General features: G+C 37.6%; 1 protein-coding gene across 27 annotated transcripts in view; it reads left to right on the top strand.

The window, feature by feature from the left end:
• Nucleotides 1–27,218, top strand: part of Nrxn1 (neurexin 1) — a 1,158,653-nt gene that overhangs the window by 573,507 nt on the left and 557,928 nt on the right. For 21 of the 27 annotated variants that reach the window (XM_052186621.1, XM_052186620.1, XM_052186611.1 and 18 more), the window contains 2 exons: nucleotides 19,637–19,810; nucleotides 25,146–25,265. In XM_052186621.1, the coding sequence (XP_052042581.1) occupies nucleotides 19,637–19,810; nucleotides 25,146–25,265 (294 nt within the window). Of the gene's footprint in view, nucleotides 1–19,636; nucleotides 19,811–24,187; nucleotides 24,215–25,145; nucleotides 25,266–27,218 lie in introns of all 27 variants that reach the window. The other 6 variants (XM_052186607.1, XM_052186606.1, XM_052186613.1 and 3 more) reach the window with 1 other exon arrangement.

Genomic DNA, 27,218 nt, shown 5'->3' with positions numbered 1-27,218 from the left:
GGAGGGAATTAATTCACTCTGCTTGTGCAGGCAAACAGAAGGTCTTTGTTCCAGAATGTAAAATTCATATTTAGCCTTGACAGTAATGTGAGCTTTTGTCCATACTGTGTTTTATCTTTTAATTGTAGAAATGTGAAACCCAGACCTCTCTCTTCCCGCACCTTTATTCAAATGAAATAGTCACAAACAAGCCTCAATCTAAGGATTGGAATTCCGTGCTGATGACTTTGTTCAAATGATCTTTTCTAGCACTACCCAAGTCTCTAGAGTGTATGCCTATCCCTGCTGATACAATTTGTTTTCATCGTTATTCCCCGATGCTGATGTTTATTCCCTTTGGGTATTGCATACAAGCTGCACCATGCAAGGAAAGACACAACATTCACTTACTCTGGACTGATCATCCCATAGCATGACTATTTATTCTGGAACTTCTGAGTACTGACCCCTTTAGTGGGATAATACAATCCCTCCAAGTGCTTCTCTTGTCCTAATTTGGCAACTTGTATGTTAAAGTATATGGAAAGGAGTTGATATTTCTCGAGTCCCTATAAAATACTCAATGGATTTAAATGAGGTTATTCTCTATAATCCTTACGAGTGTCCAGGAATTTGAATTGAGGTCAGTCTTGCTTATTCATTTATCTAGTTCAAGAATAAAAATAGAACAGACAAATAGTTTTGGGTCCATCTGCCATGGGCGTCCTTATTTAAGAATTAAGTTAATCCATCAGCAAATAGAGGCTTTTAAAATTTTGATTGGGGCCCAACTATGGTCCTGGGTGCATAGCAGACAGTGCCCTCAAGTGGCCACTTACCAAATTACACTTTGTAACTCATTGGCTACATCTAGGTCAGCAAGGTGGAGCACTTTGTCCCCTTCTCCTTTATTCCTCTTACAAATCCCAAGTTATTTCCTTTCTAATCTCCTTTTAACATTTTCCATATCTCCATTCAAATCTTAGCCTAAAGATAGTTAACTTCGGACTATTGTGTTTCCCGAGGCCAGAGACCAAGCCAATAAAAGGGCCCTTAATCAGCCAGGACTTTCCTTTCCAACAGGTTCCACCGAAGATTTGCATACATCCTATGCATGTTCTTTTCTTTTGTAACTCAGAGCATTTTGTTCCCTCGTGGCCCTCATTTTCTGGACCTGAATGTAAGGCACACAGGCCTGATCAGCCTTTTCACATTGGGCTTTGAGAAACATCTTGCTGAGTGCTGTTGCTTCCGAAGGTTTGATCCTGTTTTAAACTTGTCTGAGCATCTTTGTTTAGCATGTGTGACTTTGGGGAGCCCTTTTGCCTTTCCTAGATTCTTTTGCTCAGATAGGAAATATTCAGATAAGAATTTGCCTTTGAGCCTAGCCAAAGGGCCAGACTGATATTTATTGCCTACTTGTGTATGATGTAGTGAGAGTTACTAACATTTTATTAATTTGTGTGAGGTTATCCATAAAGGATCCATTAGAAATTTGAAGAGCCAAGTGGCTAACAATGAGGGCCCTCAGAGGGTAAGACCCGGGTGTTCCTGGCACCTGCTCCGATCCCCCTAGTCCTGTTTCCCAGATATCATAATGCCTTTGCCACCCTCATTATAACTTGCCTGCAGACACTGCCCTGAGATAGCATCTCATTACTGGACATGGTTCAGCTTTGGAACTCTGCTTTATCTCACTCTCAAATTCCCTCAAACACGCCATTTAAACCCAGTGAGTGGACCTGTCACGGTGGGCTCTAGAGTGCAGCAGGTGTTTTCCCAGCTGTGGTGGCTGGTCTCACTTTATAAACTGGCTATAATTGCCCAATTAGATCTTTCATCCATGCAGTGTCAACCTCCTGAGAAGGATGTTGCTCTCTTAGGCTCTCTGTGTCTCAGAAGGAAGCAGGGTATTTTGCTTCTGATGGAGTAAGGCTTTGAACATCCTGCAGAAGTTGGGGACAGTGTGGTTGGCAGTACACGTTAGTGATTTTTTTTTTTTTTTTGCCTCAGTGCACCTGAGAATCGATGCTCAGTGGGGAAAGGGACCACTTTGGAGGCAATCAGCACAGCAAAAAACAGAGACAATAAGGCAGTGGGTTTGCCAAAGCAATACTTGGCATTTTTGTTATTCCCTTCCCCACACAAGAGCTACTTAGAAGACAATTAGAGGCATGAAACCATCGGTCCTTTTTAATGACTCCCCTGAATTTCCAGGCTTTGCAGAAATCAGAAAAAAAAAACAAACAAACCTTGACTCTTGAATATCAAATCTCTGACAGTTTCTTTTAACCCACTTTCACCTCCCCCACCTCTAGGAAGACATCTTCCCTGCTGCACACGGCTGTCTGTGACCTGCCTGACATTCACTCTGAGTGGTACTCCAGGCCAGCATACACAATTGGAGCTTAAATGTCTGTACCCTGTACTAACAACCCCACCTTTCTCAAATCCTTCATCTTTTCCTGCCTAGAGTGATATACTCCTTATAACTGATATATCCAGTCAAGTGTCAAGGTCATGTTCTCCAGACCCAGCCTCTTACTTCCTGACTTTTTAAAACAATTATAAGTTTATTTATTTTTGCTGGTGTGAGTGCTTCGTGCACATTGATAAATGTGTGCTACTTGCATACCCTGCACATACAGAGGGGGGAGCCAGTGTGAGAAGTGGAAATTGGATTTCCTGGACAGTCATTCATGGTTGTGAACCACCATAATGCATAAGAACCAAGCCAGGTCTATAAGTGTTCTTAGCCCCTAGGCCATCTCTCCAGTCCCCTAATTCATCATTTTACATGGACGAGGGAAAGCAAATTTTATTGTTCATATGAGCCTCAATAGATTGCTACTGAGGGCCTGTAACAGCAATTGAAAAGCCTTCTGTACACGTGTGGATTTACTACACGTGTGGATTCACTCGCGGAGAATGTGAGAGTGGCCAGTCTGACTGTGAGATGGAGATGAGCCATAGGTAGCTATATACTGCATTTGAGATTCTGGTAATGCTCGCCCAACTAGGACAGCTGCTTTTTATTTCTTCACCAAATTCCATTATAATTTTACACAGCTCAACCCATCTGGACTTCTTAATTTCTTAGCAGTTGCTAAGATAGCAGAAGCTAACAATTGCAGTTTATCTGTAGGAGGTGCCTTCTCCCCCTCCAATCCTAATTCCTGATCATCCCCATTCATCCAACACGCAGACACCTTTGGCATCCTTGGATGTTCTGGAATTTCAGACACTGCAAGTTCCTGTACTAATACACTATGTCTATTGTATCACAGACCATTTATAAAATTAGCAAGTGTGCTTCCATCTGTTATTGATAAATTTGATGGTCCATGACATAACTATGTGGTTTTTGCTGGGACATGAATGTGAATCATGGACAGTGATATTCAAAACCTAGTATCTTCATGAAGCAAACCCCTTGCTTAGATCTGTCTTTCTTCACTTCTATTCCATGTGATAAGTTACCTTTGCCAGTATAATTCTTGTCAATGTTGTCATTAATTATAGGTTTGACTGTCAAGTTCCATTTTAAGTATTTCTATATGAACTATTGCATCACATTGGTAAGATGATCTAATGTAATCAAGGCCCAAGGCTACATGTCTCCTCAAGTCATCTCTTCCACATGGATCTTGAGGCATTTAAACCACGCACAAGCCCACTGAATGTATTTGAGTTCTCTTTTTTTATGTGCTTTTACTATTTCATCTTTTCTTGTCTATAAGTTTTATCCTTTCCCTATTAAACATATGTCTTCAAGTTTATATGGGAAGTGCTTTATCTACTGATCAGTCTCCCCATCCTTGAGTTCTTGGCAAATCTAGCTATCTATTTATTTATTTATTTATTTATTTAATATTTTCTTTGTTTACATTTCAAATGTTATCCCATTTCCCAGTTTCCACCCTCCTGGAAATACACATCTCGTTCTCCCTCCCTCTACTTCTATGTGGGCATTCCTCTACAGCGTGTTAGAGTGCCTAGGGTTGTAGCTTCCTTTGGGTATTGTGGGACTGGTTTAGGAGTTCATGCCCAAGGTAAACCATTCCAGACTGGAAGGTACCCATGACACTGGTCAGGTGGTGTACTGACAAGTTTTGTGTGTCAACTTGACACAGGCTGGAGTTATCGCAGAGAAAGGAGCTTCAGTTGGGGAAGTGCCTCCATGAGATCCAGCTTTGGGGCATTTTCTCAATTAGTGATCAAGTTGGGAGGGCCCCTTGTGGGTGGTACCACATTTGGGCTGGTGCTCTTGGGTTCTATAAGAGAGCAGGCTAAGCAAGCCAGTAAGAAACACCCCTCCATGGCCTCTGCATCAGCTCCTGCTTCCAACCCTGCTTGAGTTCCAGTCCTGACTTTCTTTAGTGATGAACTGCAAAGTGGAAGTGGAAGCTCAATAAACCCTTTCCTCCCCAACTTGTTTCTTGGTCATGATGTTTGTGCCGGAATAGAAACCCTGACTAAGACAGGTGGGTTCCCATCTCCTTGGATCCCACTGGTTCCAGTTACTCCCAGTGGTATTGGGACATATATTACACCCTCCTCGCCTCTGAGCCTATGATCCTGGGCATGTTAGAGCACTTGGAAGTAGGGCTTCCTCTGGGTATTACTGGCTATTTGAGTTTTCTTTGAACTATCTGTTATCATTTAATATTATTTCATATTATTATTTCAAGCAATCTTTAGTGAAAAAAAACAAGTACTGATGGCTGGTGAGATGGCCCAGAAATTAAGAGCATGGAAAAACTTTGTAGAAGACCCTAGTTTGGTTCTTAGAACCCACATGGGCTCCATGACTTATAACTGCCTATAATTCCAACTATTTGATGTCTTTGTCTTTCCTCAGTGATGTGCAGTTTCCCACACAGGCAAACACACATATTTTTTAAAGCTTCTTAAGTTAAATAAAAATTATCAATCAAATCTTAAAAATGAAGATATAATAATGGCCACAGTAGCAGGGGAAAGCACAGCATATCTCAGCTTCTGCCCCTTCCTACTCTTGTTTTAGTAAAAGTGATGACTGAGGACAAAATGTGACTTCAGACTCTAGCTCCCACAGACATGTCATCTTCATTCTTTAATGGCACTTCCCTGTGTCCATTTGAGATTTCTCTGTGTGAGTTCTAACTGTAAGCCTGCATGAATGATATCCTTGGTCACTCAAGCAGACTCAACATTCCCCCATCTCCAGGCAGTCCTGCAGGCTTCCTCTGTGCATAGCCATGCGCTATTGTCTCTGAACATTTCCACACACCACTTTTACTCAGCACTCCTAGGAATGTATCAATTCTTCATGCTCACATTTCTCCTCAGTTGTTATTTAAAGTTTTCTCTGTGCAATCCCTACCAGTGCTCTCTCCACACTCCAGGGAACACAAGGCAGTGCTACCAAGGAACAAGGGGAGCTGCCTCTCTATATTGGAAGAGCAGTGCACACTCACTATATGAAAAGGCCTATTTCACATCATGTTCTTTTAGTATTTATTGTTTTGTTTTGTTTTATTTGTATGGTTCTTTTGTCTGTATGTATATCTGCACAACAAACACCTGGTGTTTTCAGAGGACAGAAGACTGTATCAGATGCCCTAGAACTGGAATTATTGGTGATTAAGAGACACTGTGTTAGTGCTGGGAACAAAACCCAAGTCCTTTGTGAAAACATAAAAGGAGGAAATTATATTTTAGTTAAAAAATATACAAAAAAATGTCTAATTCTTAAAGAAAATTCTTAAAGAAAATGTAAATGTATGATACTTTAGAAGCTCTTGTCAATGCCTGTAAACTATGAGTACTGCTTTACCATTGCTCTGTACTGCTGAAGAGTTTCTAACTATCCAGAAAATCATGATGAATGGAACGTTTTATTCTTTTATATTAAGGTATACATATATTTTTGACTTGTATTAAATAGGCCATTGTAGGAAATAGAAGTTCTCTGAAATTTGAAACAACAGGAGAAACACACACTCAATGTAATTTTTTCAATAGTTTTGAGATGAGGAAATTAAAATTATATAAAATATTTATTAAAAAGTCAAAACATTAGACAGAACAACATAAAAATTTCAAGAAAATAATAGATTTGCATAGGCCCTGTAACTTATGTCATACATTTACATTGTCCACGTGATAAATCATTTCCACTTTTCTCTTTTAATTCTTTTAGACAGGGATTTTTTGTGTAGTTCTGATTGTCCTGTAACTCACTCTGTAGATCACGATGGCCTAAGACTCACAGAGATCTATCTTTCTGCTTCTGGCTGCTGTTTCCCAACCCGTGAGTGCTGAGATTAAAGGCATGCACCACCTCACCTGGCCAACTGTACTTATTCTCCTCCTGTCATTCAGAATAGTTTTAGTAAACGTAGTAGAGAAAAACGTTCTCTTGGTGATAGAGTTCCTTGGCAACCTCATACTTCTGATCTTGGAGGGATTGGACTGACCCAGTGACCCCTGCTTCCTGAGGGTGCTTTGCTAAGGTGTGAGGTTTAGATAATGATAGCACCTCAGTGTCCTGGGGAGTTTGGAAAAGTCACCCCCTCAAAGTTTAGCGAAAATCCACATGCAAACTTTATCAGTATATGTGGTCTTAGCAATCTCATCTGCAGTTCAAGTGAGTATCATACTACAAAAGGGCAAGGAAATCACAGCAGAGAGGAAAGTGTCCACTACTTAGGGTATTGATCACAGGTATGCAGGCTTGATGGGGACAAAAGAAAAGCTTTGAAAAAATTTTACCTGGCTTTCTCTTAAAAGCCAAATGTCAAATTTAAATTTTAAAGCCATAAAACAAAGTTAGCTTGACACGGATTTATTTGCCTGACTCACACTCCATCTGCCAGTGTCACTGGCATAAAGTAGATTTAAAGGAAGATGGATTACCACATGCAACTCCATAACATTTTCCTTTCATTATTCTCCATCTCACATATCCATCAGGGTTTCTTCAGTCTGTTGGCCAAACCCATGCACAAAATATGCATTCATATTATGTTTCTAAGAATCCTGTAAAAACTAAAATTCTTCTATAGGCATTTTTCCTCAAATTTTCAGCTAGAAATTAAATGTCAGAATGGAAATTACTTTCTAGTAGTTCCATAAAATAATGAAAATATTGCCTCTTAAAGTCCGGCTATAGAACATGTTGGGATCTGAACCCAGGCTTTTTTGGATTATTCACCCTTCACATGTGAATATTAGTATTAAGGTATGGCAGGGATAGCTGGAGATTTCTGACTTTATTATGTTTAAACAGAAGCTGAAAAGTGGACCCTGCCTCCAAAAATTAAATGTTTGTGTCATAAAAATTTTAACCACTGGTCAGAAGTTGATACCAACTAGTTATTACTATGGGAGAAAATCGAGAGGTTTTTCTTCTGGGGTTTCTCAGTGTGCAGATACATCTTTATCTGTCATGTGAGACTTGTAAACTTACTGGGATTCCACTAATACCACTGTTAATTTTCTCACTTGGCTCTAACTTTAAAATTTTCTGTACTTTGTAGAAATTGGATTTTCGCCTTTGGAAAATGTGCCCTGTGTGAACCTGGGTGGCTTAGCAGAAAGAATCATGATTTTAGAACACTAGACTTTCAGTGTGATTCCCCTGTTTTCTGTCATTGTTGTCCTGAACCGCAGGAGCTTAGCAGCATTATACCTTATGTTAATGACTAGTAGCTCAACAGGCAGATTCAAATAAAACAATGCTTATACAAGTGCCTTGTAAACTTGAGTGCATTTCCCTGATGCCAGTTTTTATTATATTATAATGATAAAGTCGGAGCTTTCTCCTCCTGTGAACAATGCCTCAAGAAACAAGGAGGCCCTTATTCACACAGACAGAATTCTCTTCTTTAAATTAAAAGTTGCTTCTGCATTTAGGAAATCTATAGTTTCTATTGTTGTCACCGTCATCGTTGTTGTTGTTGTTGTTATGGTTGTTATTTGTCATTGTTGTGCTTTATCTGGAGCAATATGTTTTTGGATGTAGGAGGAAAGTATCAGGTTAGATCACCTAGAAACAAAACAGTCAAGAAAAAGGATATTCATTGGAGAAGGTCTCTGTTCCTAGCAGTTCTTGAGTGGTGGCTCAAAGACAAGCCTGAATGAAGTGAGATCCATACAAATCAACGGGGAGCACTAATAGGGATTATTGAACTTTTTGGGAGTAGAGACGGGGATGGTCGACTAACTTGGCTGTGTTCTATATGTAAGTAAATGCATCCTTCATTCTAAAATAACACCAGGGCCACAGATGGGTCTGAAAGAGTAAAATGTTGCCATAGTGTAAATTGTGATATGGGGGCTACATGAGAGAGTCTGTACTTGTTTTTTTTTTTTTTTTTTGAGAGTCTGTACTTGTATATGGCATAGCACCAGCTGTGATTGGTCAACCAGACTACTCAAGTCAGGATAGCATCAAAGTAATTCCCCCATAAGGGATTAACACTTGTTTTAACTTCAAAAGAAAACTGAGAGATGAATCTATATTATCATATATTGATACTTCAAATTACACACATGTAATGTGTACTGCAAACTCAGATGGAATGGCAGGAAAGAACAAGAGTTAGAGAAATGAAGGTAATTGCAGAAGACTGAAGGCCAAGGTATTGGAACAGGATGACATAATCTCAGTCATTTGCATGGGAAACAATGCTGGGAAAAACTAGTTTACAATTTAGTAGAATATTTCATGTGTGGGTACTTCAAGTTTAGACTGTAGAGGGAGGGAAATATTGAATAGACCAGGACCCAGCGGTACTCCTAGGACGGCTCAAAAAGTAAAAGTGCTTGCCAGGCAAGCTAGATGACCTGAATTTGAACTTCAGAGCTTGCATTAGGGTAAAAAGTGAAAACCAACCATATAAAGTTGTTTTCCAAAATCTACACACATCCTATGGTAAGTGCACATCTACAAATACATATACACACACATATATTAATAATAAGAACAGCAATAATGATCTACAACACAATGGGAAGGTTGATGTGTCAGCAATAGGAAGGGTGTGGAGAGGCAGAGTTACCAGACAGTGAGTTACTGGAGGAAAAAAGAAAAAGGTCAGCAAGAATGAGAAATGAGAGTAAAAATGGAGGAACAATATCAGAGGAGTTGGCAAAGTTACTTGTAGCAATAGGTCAGGCATGAGATACACAACAGAGCTTAGCAATTGTTTGTTTTTTTTTTTTCTGAGTAGAAGGAAGACTCACAATTTGATTCATATAAATCAAGACATATTCAAGATCTACTTTTCCAGTGATGGGGACAATTATTTTTGAAAGCCCTATCCAAGATAAGTTTGGAGATAAGATTTTACAGGCATTTCTTACAGAATCAAACTTAGAGTACTGTAGGATAAGACCTTTCATGTATAGACTGTGATATCTGAAGTTTAAGGATATCTCTTTAATCGGACTGGTATCTATTTGACATCTCTTCAACAAAAAATTTCTAAAGTTAGCTTCAATGTTTCTCAAAGGGAACTGTTAAAGACACAGATATTACATCTCAGAAAAAGTGTACACTTAAATTGTTCCTTTGGCTGAAAGGTAAATATCTAGCATAATTTGATGATCTTGGGTATATGAGGCTTACATACTCATTATACAGATTTATCAACTCAAAATCTCAGATTTATTTGAAAAATATCCTCTATTTCCTATCCTCTTTCTTTTAATAATTTAGTATACTTCATTTTAAACAGTTATGGGAAAGATCAATTTGATATTCTGTTTCTAGAAAACAAAGTTAATATACAAGTGTTTATCCTCAAAGATTACAGATGATTTTCTTTTAACCAAGAACAACTTTCATACAAATACACTCAGATTATTTTTCTCTCCAAAAATATTCTTCTTAATATTTTGGGGGAAAGATATGATCTGCAGGCGTTTCTTTGTGGTGGAACAATGTTAAAACTAAAGATACGGATACAGATTTAAGAGCGGAGGTTGGTTGTACCCTGGAGAAAGGGAAGGGAACTCTGCTTATAGATCAGGTTCAGAAACCAGTGTAGGCGGATTCAATCATTTTTAACAGTGAATCACAAGAAATGATGAAAGGATTAGAGTACACTGCATCTAAAATTACATTTTTTTTCTTCAGTGAAGCTGTAGGAAAACAAGTGAGAGTGTATGAGTTTAATTCCCCCTAACTGATAATTTGCAAGCCCATATTTCTGTAATCATAACTATGCACATCTATAAAGCATGTGTCTTTTTATGTATGTTCTTTTCAGTTAAAATAAAAGTGAGGTGTTTAAGAGGCAAAGTACATATGAATAAACAGTAAAGCTGAGTCAAAGAACTAATTATACCTTGACACTTAGATTCTGCTGCTGTAAGGCTGCTGGGATACTTGCTCTAATTGCCTTCTGCTCCCTGTTTTCAGAAAGAGAAAGAAATCACTTTCACCACCTCATTTGTTTTTGGTTGTAGTTCTGCAAAGGATCCTAGCTTTGATCCCTGTTCTCCTCTCTGAGCCCAGCTCATAACCTTGGAGTCAGCGCTTCTATAACTACAAAGCTTGCCCACAATTTCTCTTTACTCATTTATGCACAGATGCTAGGGGTTATTCACTGACTCTAGCTTCAGATATGGTATTGAGAGCTGCTTAGTGCTTCTGTTTTTATGGTTCTTGATATTAGTATATTATTGAGATTTCTTTAAGAATCTTACCACACCCCTATATTGGTGCCTGGCTCCATGATGCTTGTTTGAAACAATATTTGCTGAAAATGTCCCAACTATTTTTTTTTCTGTATATGGTCCACTTAAAGGTCAGGAGTGCAAACATCTAGTCAATCTGGTGGGTTGCTGGGAAGGGGGAAGGCAGCAGGTGATACTCAACTACATAGGAAACTTGGCTTTTAATGGATGTCCATCCAGATCCTGTTCACACAGAGGGTCATTAAGAAGCATATCCTCCTTTGTAAGCACAAGACTTTTACCTGCAAGGACCCATTACTGCTAATGGTCACTTCCCTTCCATCTCTCCAAGGATCAAAAGGATATGCTGCATCTTTGATGAGGTGGTAAAGTACATGGGGCTGAGTCCACTTAAGCGTTTCCTTTGTTCTCTTTATGTGGAAGTCCACCAGGGAACCTCCAGACCACTCTCAAGCATATGAAAAGTTTATAAAGACAGTAATAATTGTGGGGAGCTAAGTGCAGCTTCAGTAGTGAAAGTGAGAATTAGACTCAGGGTTATAAATACTGACCCACCCACCTTGAATGTATAAGGCCCATATCAAATCCTGCATTGCTTAATGTGAGGTTTTCAGCTCTTTTGTAGCAGAGAAAGAAGATTCCTACTTTTCTTCCACTAGCAATCAGGCAAAAAGCTTACTAACTAGGAAATAGGACTCATGGTAGAAGGCAGAAAGGAACAGAAGTGTGCTTTCTTTAGAATCACCTTTACCATTTTTATTTCTCTTGACTCTTTAGTTCCCTGCATAAGTTCAGCCTATAGAGTGTAGAATAACATTTATTGGTTGTCCTGCAGGTTTAGGCAGCTTCCAGGAGGTTGGCTTCTGAAATAAGCATAGCGGTGTCTAACAATACTTGGATAGTTTTCAGTCTTAAGTCCTATATCTAAACCTCTTAAAGGCAATGCTAAGAATTCTTCATTCAGTCCCACATTGTTAGCTAACACTTTGTTTTTAGTCCTGAACAAGAATTTAGGCACCCTGAAGAATTTAGTTAAGTGAGTGAGTGTAGGGAGCATATTCTTCCATTGGTATTAGATTGATATTAGATACACTAAAGTATAAACCTCAGTTAATATTTTCCAGTGTTCAAAAAAGAAAGTTTTTCCAATTTATATTTTTCTAATTTCTCTTGATTTCTATTTTGAGCTGTGATTCTTTGAGTTAATGAAAATGAAAACTTGAAAAATTCTGTTTTCCTTCTCTCCCTTGTGTAATTTCTATTTTACAGTGTTGGCTACCAGACACTCCCACTATACCAATCTTTTGGAAAGTAGAAACCTCAGAGTTGGTCTCAGATATTTTCAGTCCCCATCCAGGTGCCTACTGAACTGCTGTCTAGCTTTTATATTCTTATGATGTGGCATACCCATGTCAAACTTGGTCTGCTATTGCTGGGACACCTGGAAACTGTTCCACTGCTCCCAAAATAGTGTGGAGAATGGAGCATTCTATGGAGCAGTATAAACTTCCAGATAGTTAATCTATCATGAAAGCGTTCACCCACAGGATCTTGCTTCTGCTTTTGGGTTCTCCTGAGGAAACCTCCTCCATCTATATTATTCTCCTTAATCTGCCTGCATTATTGATACCCAGCAGGTGCTGGCTTTTGCATTAGAAGGCAGTGCCTCCTTTGAAATTGCTCAATGTCTATGCATCCAGGATTAGGCTTTTATAGTTTCTGCTTGCCCAGTTGCAGTGTAAGAAAGTTTTACTTTCCTTATGTAAATGTCTATATATTCATCACATTCATAGAAGAATCTAGGTTTGAAAAGTCAAGTACAGGAAGCTAATTTTATGCCTTTGGTTTATGATTCATGTCCTTTCTGTGGCATCTAAAACACAATGGCTAAGTGAGTGAAAAAACAAAGGAGAGGATGGAAATGAGGGAGATAATAACCAAATAAAATTAAAATATTAATATTGTACAATGAACACTGTGCCATCCTTAAATATCAAGGGCAATGCCTTAGCCAGTGTCATTTAGGGGATGGGAGAGAAACGCGTTCAATACTTTTTGCACAAATAATATCAGTGGTAAGCTGTCCCAATGAAAACAACTTTTATGGTAGAGCAAGAAGGCAGATTTTCAGTTCTTGAGGTTTTGTGGCATTAATGAAGCTACATTCTTTCATTCTCAATATTCTCACCAACAAAATTCAGAGTGTCTGATTTAGAACTTTATTTTCCTCTACTTAAAATTTAGTATCTTAGCTTATGATTGTTTGTGAACACTGGTAGAGGACATAAACTGCCTGACTTGAAGACCAAGGATTTCCTTACTACATTTAAAAAAAATGTTGTGAATACCAGTTCTTGCTCTCAATCTCATAAAGACAGCACAGCAGCTTAGATGAGCATTATGAATGCACTCATTTTTTAAGACTAGTAAAATTATACTGAGTGACATGTTGTTAGGGTGATTAAGGTAAAAGAGACATTTCATGGACAGAAAAGATACAGAAGTAGCTGGCAGATATGTGTTAGCAGAACTTGCAGTCTGGAACTGAAGATTACAGTATTCTGAGGTCACCCTCCTCATGCTGTGTATTGAACTCATCATTTACATTGACTGAATATCATCTGGTAACTGTGACTAATCTATAGACTGAATAAAACAGGTATTCCAATACTGCTTGAAAAGTTGAAGAAACCTAAACCTAGGAGCATGTAGACAACAAAGCAAAACAAATGTTTCATTTGAAACGACAAGAGAATCAGGGACAAATGTTAATAACATTTATAAAGAAACGTTACTTCTTTAAAAATTCCAAAGTAACACAGAGTTAAAAGTGGTGTTGTTTTTAATTTAGTACAGAAATGTGAAGAAATATATAAGTTAGACTATAAAAGGATTGAGCCAGTGAAGAAGATATTCAAACGAAAACAAAACAAAACAAAACAAAAAAAAACCTACAACTAGTAAAAGTAAAAAGAACAAAAGATTATAGGCTGCCTAACCCTAAATGATACTTGTGTAACACAAATTCTACACCTAAGACTCAAGCAACACTGAGAAAGGTGGCAGAAGAGTGAAAAAAAAAAAGGAATGCTGCTGCGAGATTGTGTCTTCTAAAATGACAAGAAAACTACTACCATGATACCTCAATGACATGGCTGCTTAAAAAAGCTGTCAAGGACAATAGCAATAGACATACCAATATGGAAGGCAACTATCTCACAAGGCTCCACCATGACAACTGTAGACAACTAAAAAAGCTGAGAGCAAAAGGAATAGCACGTCCAAGAGATAAGCCCCCTGATTGATCCCAGTGCCTATTTTGGCCCTGAAATTATATACATAACAAGTAACATTAAAGAAATAAGCAAGTTTCTCTCTCTCTCTCTCTCTCTCTCTCTCTCTCTCTCTCTCTCTCTCTCTCTCTACATATATATACATATACATATATATATATATATATATATATATATATATATATATATAGTTAGAGGATGTGTGCCATGTGTACACATGTGTGTGCAGTCTGTGTGTTTATTTATTTATTTATTTATTTATTTATTTATTTAGGGTTTTTTTTTCAAGACAGGGTTTCTCTGTGTAACCCTGGTTGTCCTGGAACTTACTTTGTAGACCAGGCTGGCCTCAAACTCAGAAATCTGCTTGCCTCTGCCTCCCAAGTGCTGGGATTAAAGTCATGCATGCCCCACCACCACCAGGCCGTGTGTGTGTTTAACAGTAGCAACTAAAGAAAAAGTGGCCATGGTTTCTTTTTATTACTATTATTCTTAATTTTTTTTCTTTTTTTTATTATTCGATATAATTTATTTACATTTCAAATGATTTCCCCTCTTCTAGCCCCCCCCCACTCCCCGAAAGTCCCGCAAGCCCCCTTCTCTTCCCCTGTCCTCCCACCCATCCCTTCCCACTTCCCCGTTCTGGTTTTGCTGAATACTGTTTCACTGAGTCTTTCCAGAACCAGGGGCCACTCCTCCTTTCTTCTTGTACCTCATTTGATGTGTGGATTATGTTTTGGGTATTCCAGTTTTCTAGGTTAATATCCACTTATTAGTGAGTGCATACCATGATTCACCTTTTGAGACTGGGTTACCTCACTTAGTATGATATTCTCTAGCTCCATCCATTTGCCTAAGAATTTCATGAATTCATTGTTTCTAATGGCTGAATAGTACTCCATTGTGTAGATATACCACATTTTTTGCATCCACTCTTCTGTTGAGGGATACCTGGGTTCTTTCCAGCATCTGGCAATTACAAATAGGGCTGCTATGAACATAGTAGAACATGTATCCTTATTACATGGTGGGGAGTCTTCTGGGTATATGCCCAGGAGTGGTATAGCAGGATCTTCTGGAAGTAAGGTGCCCAGTTTTCGGAGGAACCGCCAGACTGATTTCCAGAGTGGTTGTACCAATTTGCAACCCCACCAGCAGTGGAGAAGTGTTCCTCTTTCTCCACACCCTCTCCAACACCTGCTGTCTCCTGAATTTTTAATCTTAGCCATTCTGACTGGTGTAAGATGAAATCTTAGGGTTGTTTTGATTTGCATTTCCCTAATGACTAATGAAGTTGAGCATTTTTTAAGATGCTTCGCCGCCATCCGAAGTTCTTCAGGTGAGAATTCTTTGTTTAACTCTGTACCCCATTTTTTAATAGGGTTGTTTGGTTTTCTATTATTTTTAATTTTTTAATTTTTTATTTTTTATATTCTTTGTTTTCATTCTGAATGCTTTCCCCTTTTCCAGTTCCTCTTTCCCCATCTTTTTTATAGGCCCTCTTCTTTCCACCCTTTTCCCAATCACCCCCCTCCCATTTCCCTGTCCTGATATTCCCCTATAATGCTGGATCAACACTTTCAGAACCAGGGCCCTCTCTTTCACTCTTTTTGAGTATCATTTGATATGCTAACTGTGTCTTGACACAAACACAGAGTTTCTAGGCTAATTAATATCCACTTATCAGTGACTACATTCCATGTGTATTCTTTTAGGATTGGGTTACCTCACTTAGGATGATATTTTCCACTTAGAACCATTTGCCTAAGAATTTCATGAATTCATTTTTTTAAATTGCTGAGTAGTACTCCATTGTAAATATACCACATTTTCTGTATCTATTCCTCCATTGAGGGGCATCTGGGTTCTTTCCAGCTTCTGGCTATTATAAATAAGGCTGCTATGAACATAGTGGAGCATGTGTCCTTATTGAATGCCAGGGAATCCTCTGGGTATATTCCCAGGAGAGGTATAGCAGGATCCTCCGGAAGTGTCATGTCCAGTTTTCTGAGGAACCGCCAGACTGATTTTCAAAGTGGTTGTACCATCTTACAATCCCACCAGCAGTGAAGGAGTGTTCCTCTTTCTCCACACCCCTGCCAACACCTGCTGTCTCCTGAGTTTTTAATCTTAGCCATTCTGACTGGTGTGAGGTGAAATCTCAGGGTTGTTTTGATTTGCATTTGTCTAATGATTAATGATGTTGAACATTTCTTAAGGTGCTTCTCAGCCATCCGAAATTCTTCAAGTAAAAATTCTTTGTTTAGCTCTGTACCCCATTTTTAATAGGGTTATTTGGTTCTCTGGGTTCTAACTTTTTGAGTCCTTTGTATATATTGGATATCAGCCCTCTGTCGGATTTAGGGTTGGTGAAGATTCTTTCCCAATCTGTTAGTTGCCGTTTTGCCCTTTTGACAGTGTCCTTTGCCTTACAGAAACTTTGTAATTTTATGAGGTCCCATTTGTCAATTCTTGATCTTAGATCATAAGCTATTGGTGTTCTGTTCAGGAACTTTTCCCCTGTGCCCATGTCCTCATCCCAACTCAGTTCTTCATAGAGTTAAGAAGAGCAATTCTCAAATTCATCTGGAATAACAAAAAACCCAGGATAGCTAAAACTATTCTCAACAGTAAAAGAACTTCTGGGGGAATCAGTATCCTGGACCTCAAACATTACTACAGAACAATAGTGATAAAAACTGTATGGTATTGGTACAATGACAGGCAAGTGGATCAATGGAATAAGATTGAAGACTGAGAAATGAACCCACACACTTATGGTCACTTGATCTTTGACAAAGGAGCTGAAAACATCCAGTTGACAAAAAATAGCCTTTTCAACAAATGGTGCTGGTTCTCCTTGTACTAAGCTCAACTCCAAGTGGATCAAGGACCTCCACATAAAACCTGACACACTGAAAGTAATAGAGGCCATAGTTTCAAAAGGGGGCAGGAGGATACACAAGAGAGGATGGAAGAAATAAACCAACTGGGGGAGATTATGCAAGAATACTTAATTTCAAAAAAAGAAAGAAAGAAAAGAAAAGAAAAGAAAAAGCAAACAAATTGACAGTGCAGAATATGATGTTTTTATTGAATATATTCTTCATTTATATTTCAAATATTATAGCCTTTCCCTATTTCGCCTCCCTGAAAACCCCCAACTCATCCTGCCACTCCCTGCATCCAATAAGCCCCTCCACCCAACCCACTCCGTCCTACCACTCCTCGACTTCCCCATGCTGGGGCATCTATCCACCCTGCTCTATACTTTGTCTCCGTAATTGCTCCTTGCCAATACCATACAGTTTTTTATCACTATTGCTCTGTAGTGGAGCTTGAGGTCAGGGATGGTGATTCTCCCAGGAGATCTTTTGTTGTGGAGAACAGCTTTCTCTATCCTGGGTTTTTTTGTTATTAAAAATGAATATGCAGATGGCTTTTTCTAGGTCTATGAAGAATTGATTTGGAATTTTGATGCAGATTGCATTGAATCTGTAGAGTGCTTTAGGTAAGATGGCCATTTTTACTATATTAATCCTGCCAATCCACGAGCATAGGAGATCTTTCCATCTTCTGAGATCTACGATTTCTTTCTTCAGAGGCTTGAAGCTCTTGTCATACAGATCTTTCATTTGCTTGGTTAGAGTCACACCAAGGTATTTAATATTATTTGTGACTATTGTGAAGAGTGTCATTTCCCTAATTTCTTTCTCAGCTTGTATATCCTTTGAGTAGAGGAAGGCTACTGTTGTTTTTTGAGTTAATTTCATATCCAGCCACTTTTTTGAATTTGTTTATCATCTTTAGGAGTTGTCTAGTAGAATTTTTTAGGGTTATTTAAGTATACGGTTATATAATCTGCAAATAGTGATAATTTGACTTCTTCCTTTCATTTTGTATACGTTTGACCTCCTTTTGTTGTTTAATTCCTCTGGCTAGGACTCCGAGTCCTATAGAGAATGGATAGGGAGAGAGTGGGCAACCTTGTCTGGTCCGTGATTTTAGTGGGATTGCTTCAAGTTTCTCTCCATTTAGTTTGATGTAGGCTACTCGTTTGTAGTATATTGCTTCTATAAGGTTAGGTATGGGCCTTGAATTCCTGATCTCTCTAAGACTTTTATCATGAAGGGATGCTGAGTTTTGTCAAAAGATTTTCAGCATCTAATGAAATGACCCTGTGGTTATTTCTTTGAGTATGTTTATGTAGTAGATTACATTGATGGATTTCAAGATATTGAACCATCCCTGCATCCCTGGAATGAAGCCTACGTGCTCATGGTGAAATATGTTTTTGATGCATTCTCGGATTTGGTTGGCCAGAATTTTGTTGAGTATTTTTGCATCAATGATCATAAGGGAAATTGGTCTGAAGTTTTCTTTCCTTATTTGGTCTTTGTTTGCTTTTGGTATAAGCATTATTGTGGCTTCATGGAATGAATTTGGTAGTGTTCCTTCTGTTTCTATTTTGTGGAATAATTTGGAGAATATTGGTATTAGCTCGTCTTTGAAGATCTGATAGAATTCCCCATTAAATCCATCTGGTCCTGGGCTTTTTGTTGTTGTTGTTGGGAGAACTGGGTTTTGATGGTTGGTAATGATCTTGCATTTGCCTTTTGCCATCTAGTTATCTCAGGTGTTAGCTGGTCTTGCTGTCTCTGACTGTGGCTTCCCTGTCCTGCAAGCCTGTGTATTTGTACTCCTGGGATTCCCTTTCTCTCTATGCACACATGTTTGTAGGCACTCCTGGGAGACCAGGTCTCCTGTGCTCCCAGGCCTCTCTGTACTCCAAATGCTCTAAGTGGGGCTGGTTCTCAAATGTCCTGAGTGAGGCCAGTTCTCTAGGAAGTTTCAGGAGATGGTGTCGTCACTGTGGCAGACCTGGCAAGATTCTGCCACAGCAGAAAGGTCAGGCAGAGGAAAAGACAGAAGGAACAGAAGGGGAGTTGTATTCAGGAGCACAGGGGTTTTGGTGGTTGCTGGGTATTGATTCCTGCCAGACCCCCAGCAGCAGCTCTGGGCCTGCAGAAGTGGGAGAGGGTTCTTACCAAGTGGCCTGAGTGCAGCTTGTTCTCTAGCATGTATCGGGAGATGGTGTCTTCACCTTGGCAGACATGGCAAGCTGGGATATGACTTTAATCAGTAAAGTATTGCAGATTCTGGTATTGAATTAAGAAACAACAGGAAGACTCAGAAGCCGGAGGAAGTTTTATTCTACAATAACACCCTCCACTTGATATATTTCATACTTTCACATTGGCAAGAGATTCTTAAATGTCACATGTTTCGTTCCTCAAAGCAACAAAAAGGGTAGATTTTGTTATTCTGTTTTGAAAATGGACTTTCTGATAACTTGAGAAACTGCCTCAGAATATAGAGTTATCAAGTACCTGGGTTGGATGTTGTACACGTATCTTTATCCCCTTGGCTACACTCTTTACTCAATGACAGCCTAGTGAATCCATACAGTACTTTCGCTAGTAGCATCTGGAAAAATATCAGCTGCTAATTCATCATTCAAATGTTACATTAACTTGTACTTTTATGAAAGTAAAGTATGTCATACATTTACCTTGTTCATTTCATATAAAATAACACCATGTCTTTTGTTATCCTCATCATACTGTGTGGTCAATGGTGATACTTTTGTAATAATTTAATTGATCTTTCCACAGGTGACTTGTATATTGGAGGAGTGGCTAAAGAAACATACAAATCTTTGCCGAAACTGGTTCATGCCAAAGAAGGCTTTCAAGGTTGCTTGGCATCTGTGGACTTGAATGGCAGGCTTCCAGATCTCATCTCTGATGCTCTTTTCTGCAACGGGCAAATTGAGAGAGGATGTGAAGGTACTATATTTGTTTTCACACTACAAAATACAAACAAAATATACATTTAATTAAAGCAACCCTACCCTACCAGCCAGAAAAATTTTGCTAGCTAGAAGTGTTTTTACTTAGAGCTTAGAAATCCTTATTCATGCTTTGAATATTTTATTCTATAAGTCTTAAGTTTTCTGAATTATTTGCAAGAAAATACTAACGTCTAATATAAAAAGGAGCTGTACCTACAGCCCTTGTCATTTCTTCTTAAAAGATCTTAATTTGGCTAACTAGCATATGAATCAGTTCTATAATGCTATAATTATAGCATCTGATACCCATTTAAAATAGAAAAATATTTATTCCAGTAATTATAATGTATTTTAACCCATTTTGAAATCTTTAAATTCACTGGAATGAAAAATAAGAATAGGGCTCCGACACCCAGTCTCAGATCAGTAATTGATTTTTATGTATCTGATAGCAAGCAATATATTATCTGTTTTGCCAAGAACAGGTTTCTTATATTATCTGGGGCTACTGTACAATGCTTCAGATATGAACTCAACTCCTGTACATTTTTCATCCTTTCTATCAGATTAAGAGGTATAGGAATTATTTTTTGACTGCTGCTTTCATTTTATGAAATTTTAACTTCAACATCCAAATTTTTTGAGGCAATTTTACCTCCATAAGTGTAATTCAATCACATTATCAGGAATTATATGGTTCTGCATGTGTTACTATTTCTCCTTTAATTTTCAACATAGCTTGATCCATTTTGAAAGTTTAGATTTATAAGGAATGCTGTGTGAGTGAAAAGAAAAAAGGAAGTGTGAATCCTCTTTCTAGGACATCATGAATCCTTTCTTATTAATAAGTCTTAAATAAGACTTATTAAGTATTTAATAAGACTTAAATAAGTCTATGCAACTTTTAAAATAGAAATCAATTCTTCCCTCTTGTAAGTGTCTATTTCTCTCAGAAGTTAACTTAAATTCATGCCATGGAAATAATAAAAGAGAGTACGAGTATTCATAGAGGTCTTTTATCAAAATCACTTTAGTGTCATCACCATATTTACTTATTTATTTAAAATTTCTGACATAACACTTGCAAAACAAAAAAGGCTATGCGGTTTCTAATATTGTTTAGAAAACATGATTACTAAACAAATGAAGTATTCCTAGTGGAAGAACAAAATAATGTAAGATATATTTTTGTTACTTAGAAATGGTCTAGTAAGTGAGACTGGGTCATTTGTTGGTTTATATATTTTAGGGGAAAGTTAACTACAGTTTTTGGATACTTCTTTTCAGAAGTAAGCCTTCCTGCAGTTGGCATGGCAAGTGCTTTCTGAAAGAGACAGCTCAGCAACCACAAGACAGGAAGAGGTCACAAATATAAGGGGCCTCACCCTAACAAATTCTGTTAGTGAAGGATGGAAGGGAGATTAATGGGAGCAAGACTGCATACCAAATACTTATAGTAATAACACTTGCTGTTGTTTCCAACCTAATTTAGTAGGCAATTTTTCTAGGATACTTAATTATAGGTCTCTCTTTGATGTCCTTAAGTTAGCTTCCAAATATTTAAAGCCATTGTGGTAGCTGATAGAATAGTCTGCCCGTGTGGAGAGGAAGCTTTCAAATCTCTACCTAAGCAGTTCTCATTTCTTCTCATGTTTTCCTTTACTTTAGGAATATCATCACATTCCTGTCTTTCTGATAACATCTTTCACTGATGGTTTCATTCCAAAATTAATTTGTCCATTTCTATTCTAAGAATAAGTTTGTATACATTTCTCGTAGGTGTAATTGATGAGATTCACATGGTTTTAGAAATAGCAATTAAATTAGACATAGCCAAAATATTATCTCTTTCAAAGAAAGTTCTCTCATCAAATTTAACTCTTCCCCAGAAAACAGTCATGTAACTGGTGTGTTAATAAAAACAGGGTGCCTTCAGTTCTTGATCCTACTTTTTCAGTTCTTAGGGCAGTCAGAAAAGAACTCAAGAAGTTAGACTCCAGAAAACCGAACAACCCTATTAAAAAATGGGGTACAGAGTTAAACAAAGAATTCTCACCTGAAGAACTTCGGATGGCGGAGAAGCATCTTAAAAAATGCTCAACTTCATTAGTCATTAGGGAAATGCAAATCAAAACAACCCTAAGATTTCATCTTACACCAGTCAGAATGGCTAAGATTAAAAATTCAGGAGACAGCAGGTGTTGGAGAGGGTGCGGAGAAAGAGGAACACTCCTCCACTGCTGGTGGGGTTGCAAATTGGTACAACCACTCTGGAAAGCAGTTTGGCGGTTCCTCCGAAAACTGGGCACCTCACTTCCAGAAGATCCTGCTATACCACTCCTGGGCATATACCCAGAGGATTCCCCACCATGTAATAAGGATACATGCTCTACTATGTTCATAGCAGCCCTATTTATAATTGCCAGATGCTGGAAAGAACCCAGGTATCCCTCAACAGAAGAGTGGATACAAAAAATGTGGTATATCTACACAATGGAGTACTATTCAGCCATTAGAAACAATGAATTCATGAAATTCTTAGGCAAATGGATGGAGCTAGAGAACATCATACTAAGTGAGGTAACCCAGACTCAAAAGGTGAATCATGGTATGCACTCACTAATAAGTGGTTATTAACCTAGAAAGCTGGAATACCCAAAACATAATCCACACATCAAATGAGATACAAGAAGAAAGCAGGAGTGGTCCCTGGTTCTGGAAAGACTCAGTGAAACAGTATTTGGCAAAACCAGAACGGGGAACTGGGAAGGGGTGGGAGGGAGGACAGGGGAAGAGAAGGGGGCTTACGGGACTTTCGGGGAGTGGTGGGGGGGGCTAGAAAAGGGGAAATCATTTGAAATGTAAATAAATTATATCGAATAAAAAAAAAACAAAACAAAAACAAAACAAAACAAAAAAAAAGTAGATAAGTACTTGATAAAGCAAGTTCTCCATAACAAAAGACTCCCTTATACCTGATTCTCATCTGGGGAAGAAAGACAATCATTTATTGTTTCAAGAAATTTATATTTCTTTAAATGGATATATACTGTTTTTAGTCTCTAACACTGTCAGCTATTAATCTGTAGACCACTCAAATGTCTTTGGAACACAGCAAATAGTGAGCAAGTTTGTTCATGCTTAAGTTGAAATAATTGTATATTCAGTTCTCCTGGAAGATTATTATTATCACCATTGTTATTTATAACACTATTAGTGTTTTAATTATTATCTGACAACACTAATGTTTATTACATAATTGATATTTATAGATCTTGTATTTGTAAAAGTACACATCAGTTAGGATTACTTTAGTAATTTCCTGTGAACAATGCCTTAACTGAGAAAATCATAACATACATATGTTTGTATGATACAGGTTAAATTTCATTTGAAAAAAACAACAGTTTTATATAAAGATTAATTACAGAAAAAATATTTATTCACTAAACTATGGTCTCATTGGCCATCACTATTGTTTGAAGTCTGTTTTCATGTTTATTTTTTTTAGAAAAATGTACTTATTATTACCTGAATTAAGAAATTATTGTCTATACCTTTTAAACGAATTATATGCTTGTGTCCCCTTTTAATTTTTGTAAATTCTTTTAACTGGTGTTTTCTGTAATAATTATTCACAAGGACGTTTATCAGATATAAATACAGTTAGGAAAGTATAGGCAATAAAAAGAACATTCTTGAATCTATAAATCACACATACCCACCTTTTTAAGAGTGGCAATGAACATGATATCCTGGAAACTTATAAAAAGAATGTTCTCTAAGGAGAACTATATTGGAAGTTGTTTCTACTATCCTTATGATTTTCTTCAAGCATTTCAAATGTCTCATGAATTCTGGTGTTTGGCATCACAACAAAGCAGAGCTAAGAGCAGTTAATCCATTACTAAGTTGGAGCTGTGAATGAAAGTTTTCACAAATAAAGAGGGAGAAGCCCACATAGAAGTCCATTCTCTGTAAGGACCATAATATGAAATGTGTATACACATGACACAGCGTAGTGCATGTCCCAATAAGCAAAGTGCTTAAGGAGCCCACACAGAGCTATGCAGGACAGTAGGGGTCACCAGAGCCCTTTACATTGTCCCTCATTGTGCCATTGGCTAGATTAATCATGATATATATATATATATACACATATGTAGTGTAAGCTTCTAAAAATTACACTGCTCTCTCATTTTTGGCTTCTCTTAAGATTTATGGCTGTTGATATTAATTTGTTTGCTATACATAGCATTTTTCCCTTTATAGCAGCATGCTTTTTTGAATTTAAACATTCTGTTTGCCCCATTTCCATATTGCTTACTAACATTAAATATATTTTGCTTTTTTTTTAATTTTGCTGACAAAGTTGCATTGATGAAAGCTGACTTGCAAGGTAGATAGCCCTGTGTGTATGAAACAAGACTGAAACCCCAGCATACACTGAAACCCACAATAACATCTTTAATCTTTTTAGTAATTGTTTTTTGGGTTCAGATTTAATGTTCTCCTTCTTGGACATTGTGCAAGAAGCTCCATTTTGTAGCATAGCTTGCATAAAGGCTTTCAGTCTTGGACATGTTTGTACAGTTACTGACTTTAGTGCTCTGATCACACCTTTCTGGTCCTTGTTTTTCAATGTTTAGTTATAATTCTTTAGAGACAGAATAGCACTCCTTTTCCATGTGTGTTCAACAGGGGCATGCCACTAATGTTGTTAATCATTTTATGTTACCTGCATGATATTGTCAAAGCATGTGAATTGATACTTGCCAACATACCTATCCAGAACACCGAGGAATCATGACCTCAGCCATAGTGTATGTGTGGAAGCGGCCAGATCTCACAGGGCATTTTTCCATAAGTTTGTTTATTTTTACCAATCTTTATCTCAATTTCATGATCCTACAATCTTCATTTCTCATGGCATCTCTACTCATTGGTAAGACGTTAAGGAGATCCATTCATTTTTAAAGACCAAATGGTGATAGACAATCATTAATGATAGAATGAAATTACCTGCTACCACCATGCCCCTATTAGAAACTATCCACTTCCTTTAACTATCTGTTGGCTTAGTTAAAATTATGATGTATTTTTCTTTTATTTGAAGCTTAAGAACGCCTTCATGTTAAACTTTTCAGATCCTAGACTAGTTGTGTGAACTTTCAAAACTAGCTTGAACATGTAATTTAATGTGTTGGCAACTACTATATGTGATTTAGCTCATATAAAGAACACTCTGGATTTAAAAACAAACAAACAAACAAACAAACCACAAAAATAAGAACTAAAAGAATCTATGTGTCTTTTGGAATGTTTTACAGGGCCCAGCACAACCTGCCAAGAGGACTCATGCTCAAATCAAGGCGTATGCTTGCAGCAATGGGACGGCTTCAGCTGTGACTGTAGCATGACTTCCTTCAGTGGCCCACTCTGCAATGACCGTGAGTAACTGTTCAAATGTAGATAGATATTTCTTATTGTGTCCAGATATTGCTTGCTTCACAAGGTATAAAAATATAAGTTCTTATATTGGCTGCAATTGGACTGTTAAAGATGTGGCCCTCAATTGTTGTCACACACACACACACACACACACACACACACACACACACACACACAAATGCCCATTTTACTTCAGGGCTGTTTTCCTAAGCTAAATTATTTTTAATCGAAGTAGTTAATTGTCAAGTGTTGTATTTCTCTTTTGTTAGTTACTTAGCTATCTTATTGAAAAGAACATTGTTAATTTCCTATATGTGGGATTCTTGGCAAAGTTTTGAAACTTCCTATTGCTTTGTGCTATGTAGTTTTTAAGTTTATCAGGTCATATCTTGAGGATCCTGGCTTCTATGCATGTTAGAAATTGGGTTATTCCATCTTTCTACATCTTACGTAAGCCCACTCATCCCCATTTACTTTTAAAACACTATGCTTAATCATTGTTCTTCAAGACCTCCTTCTTGTCTTTTATCTACTTGAATTATCCACTTTAATCTCACCATATTGCATGACCAGAAAGGTGGACCTCACATTCTATCACAGTCTTCTCCAGGAGTCTGCATCAGAATCTGGACAGTTTAAGTCAGAATTAGCTGGCAAACAGGAAAATTCTGGTTATGGAACTTTCACATAGGTCTTGCTTCATAGGACTTCACCGAAATGATCAATACATCTTTGACTGTTTAGAGTATCCACAATGAAGCCTCACATTTGGCAAGTAGCCTACATGCATTTCTTGGGTTATAGATGCCAAAGTTGTAGCAAAATGGGGAAAGAGATGTGATAGTTGAAGATTTGGCCTAAAGAGAAGGGGCAAAAGTTTATTTTGCATTTAAAGATACCTTAGAGTTTTTTGTTGTTTTTTGTTTGTTTGTTTGTTTTCCTTTGTCAGAAAATATGTGAATTGCAAAGATAGGCTCAAACTAAAATAAATCATGGAACCAAATGGTTATAACTGCAAATATAGTACAATTCTTCAGCTGTTTTTGGTTTCTGCCCAAAATATTGATTATAGAAAGAACAAAGCAAACATATACTGCACTTCCCTGAGAAGCCATTAGAAATTTATGGTGGCCAAGGAAAGGTGTTGTCATATTTCTTCAGTGTATGACCCTGGACAAGTTACCTGGCTGGGCTCCAGTAAATAATCTTCATTCCATGCTGTGTAGATAGTGCTGTTTACACATGAAAGCAGGAAGGACACTTGTTGAGGAGAAATAAGGTTTTAGCAGGAGGTAAGAAAGGACAATAGGTTTTACAGTAACAAAGATTCATCATATGATTATGAAGCTGTCAGAGAAAATAATTGTAAAATAAATAACAATACTTTAAAAAATCCTACACCCATGTGTAGCATTTTTGGTCAGCAAAAATTGGACTCATGTGGTTAATAATAAGACATAAAAATGAAAAGAAGTCAAGTCGGGCTCCCTGGGGGCATTTGACCGGAAGCAATGAGGGGCAGATATGATCAAATACAACAAAAATGTAAAATAATAAAGAATTGTTTTAAAGGATCTTTCATGGTCAAACCACTATGAATGCAGAAATATCTGACTCCTGATTTTATAGGATCATCTTCTCTAGTATATAGTAGTTAAAAGTAGTAAAAATACATAAAAAATACATTAAAATGATCATCCATTTACATATACCTTATATCTGCAAATCAGATTAGTCTTAAGAACAATCTTTTGTGAGTTATATAAATAAACTCAGACAAATAATTTATATTTACATATACAAAAAGCAAAGACAATTTTAAACAACTCTTACAATTCTTTGAATAACAACATGTGTTTATCTGTAGACCAGTGATGGCCTGCATTTGCTCCTGTTCAAAACTGATGCAAACCTTCTTTCAAGGACAACCAGAAGACTGAGAATTTGTTATG

The sequence above is a fragment of the Apodemus sylvaticus genome, chromosome 6 (genome assembly GCF_947179515.1).
Source record: "Apodemus sylvaticus chromosome 6, mApoSyl1.1, whole genome shotgun sequence".
NCBI lineage: Eukaryota > Metazoa > Chordata > Mammalia > Rodentia > Muridae > Apodemus > Apodemus sylvaticus.
The sequence above is the reverse complement of the archived record's forward strand: the minus strand, read 5'-3'. Positions and strand labels throughout refer to the sequence as shown.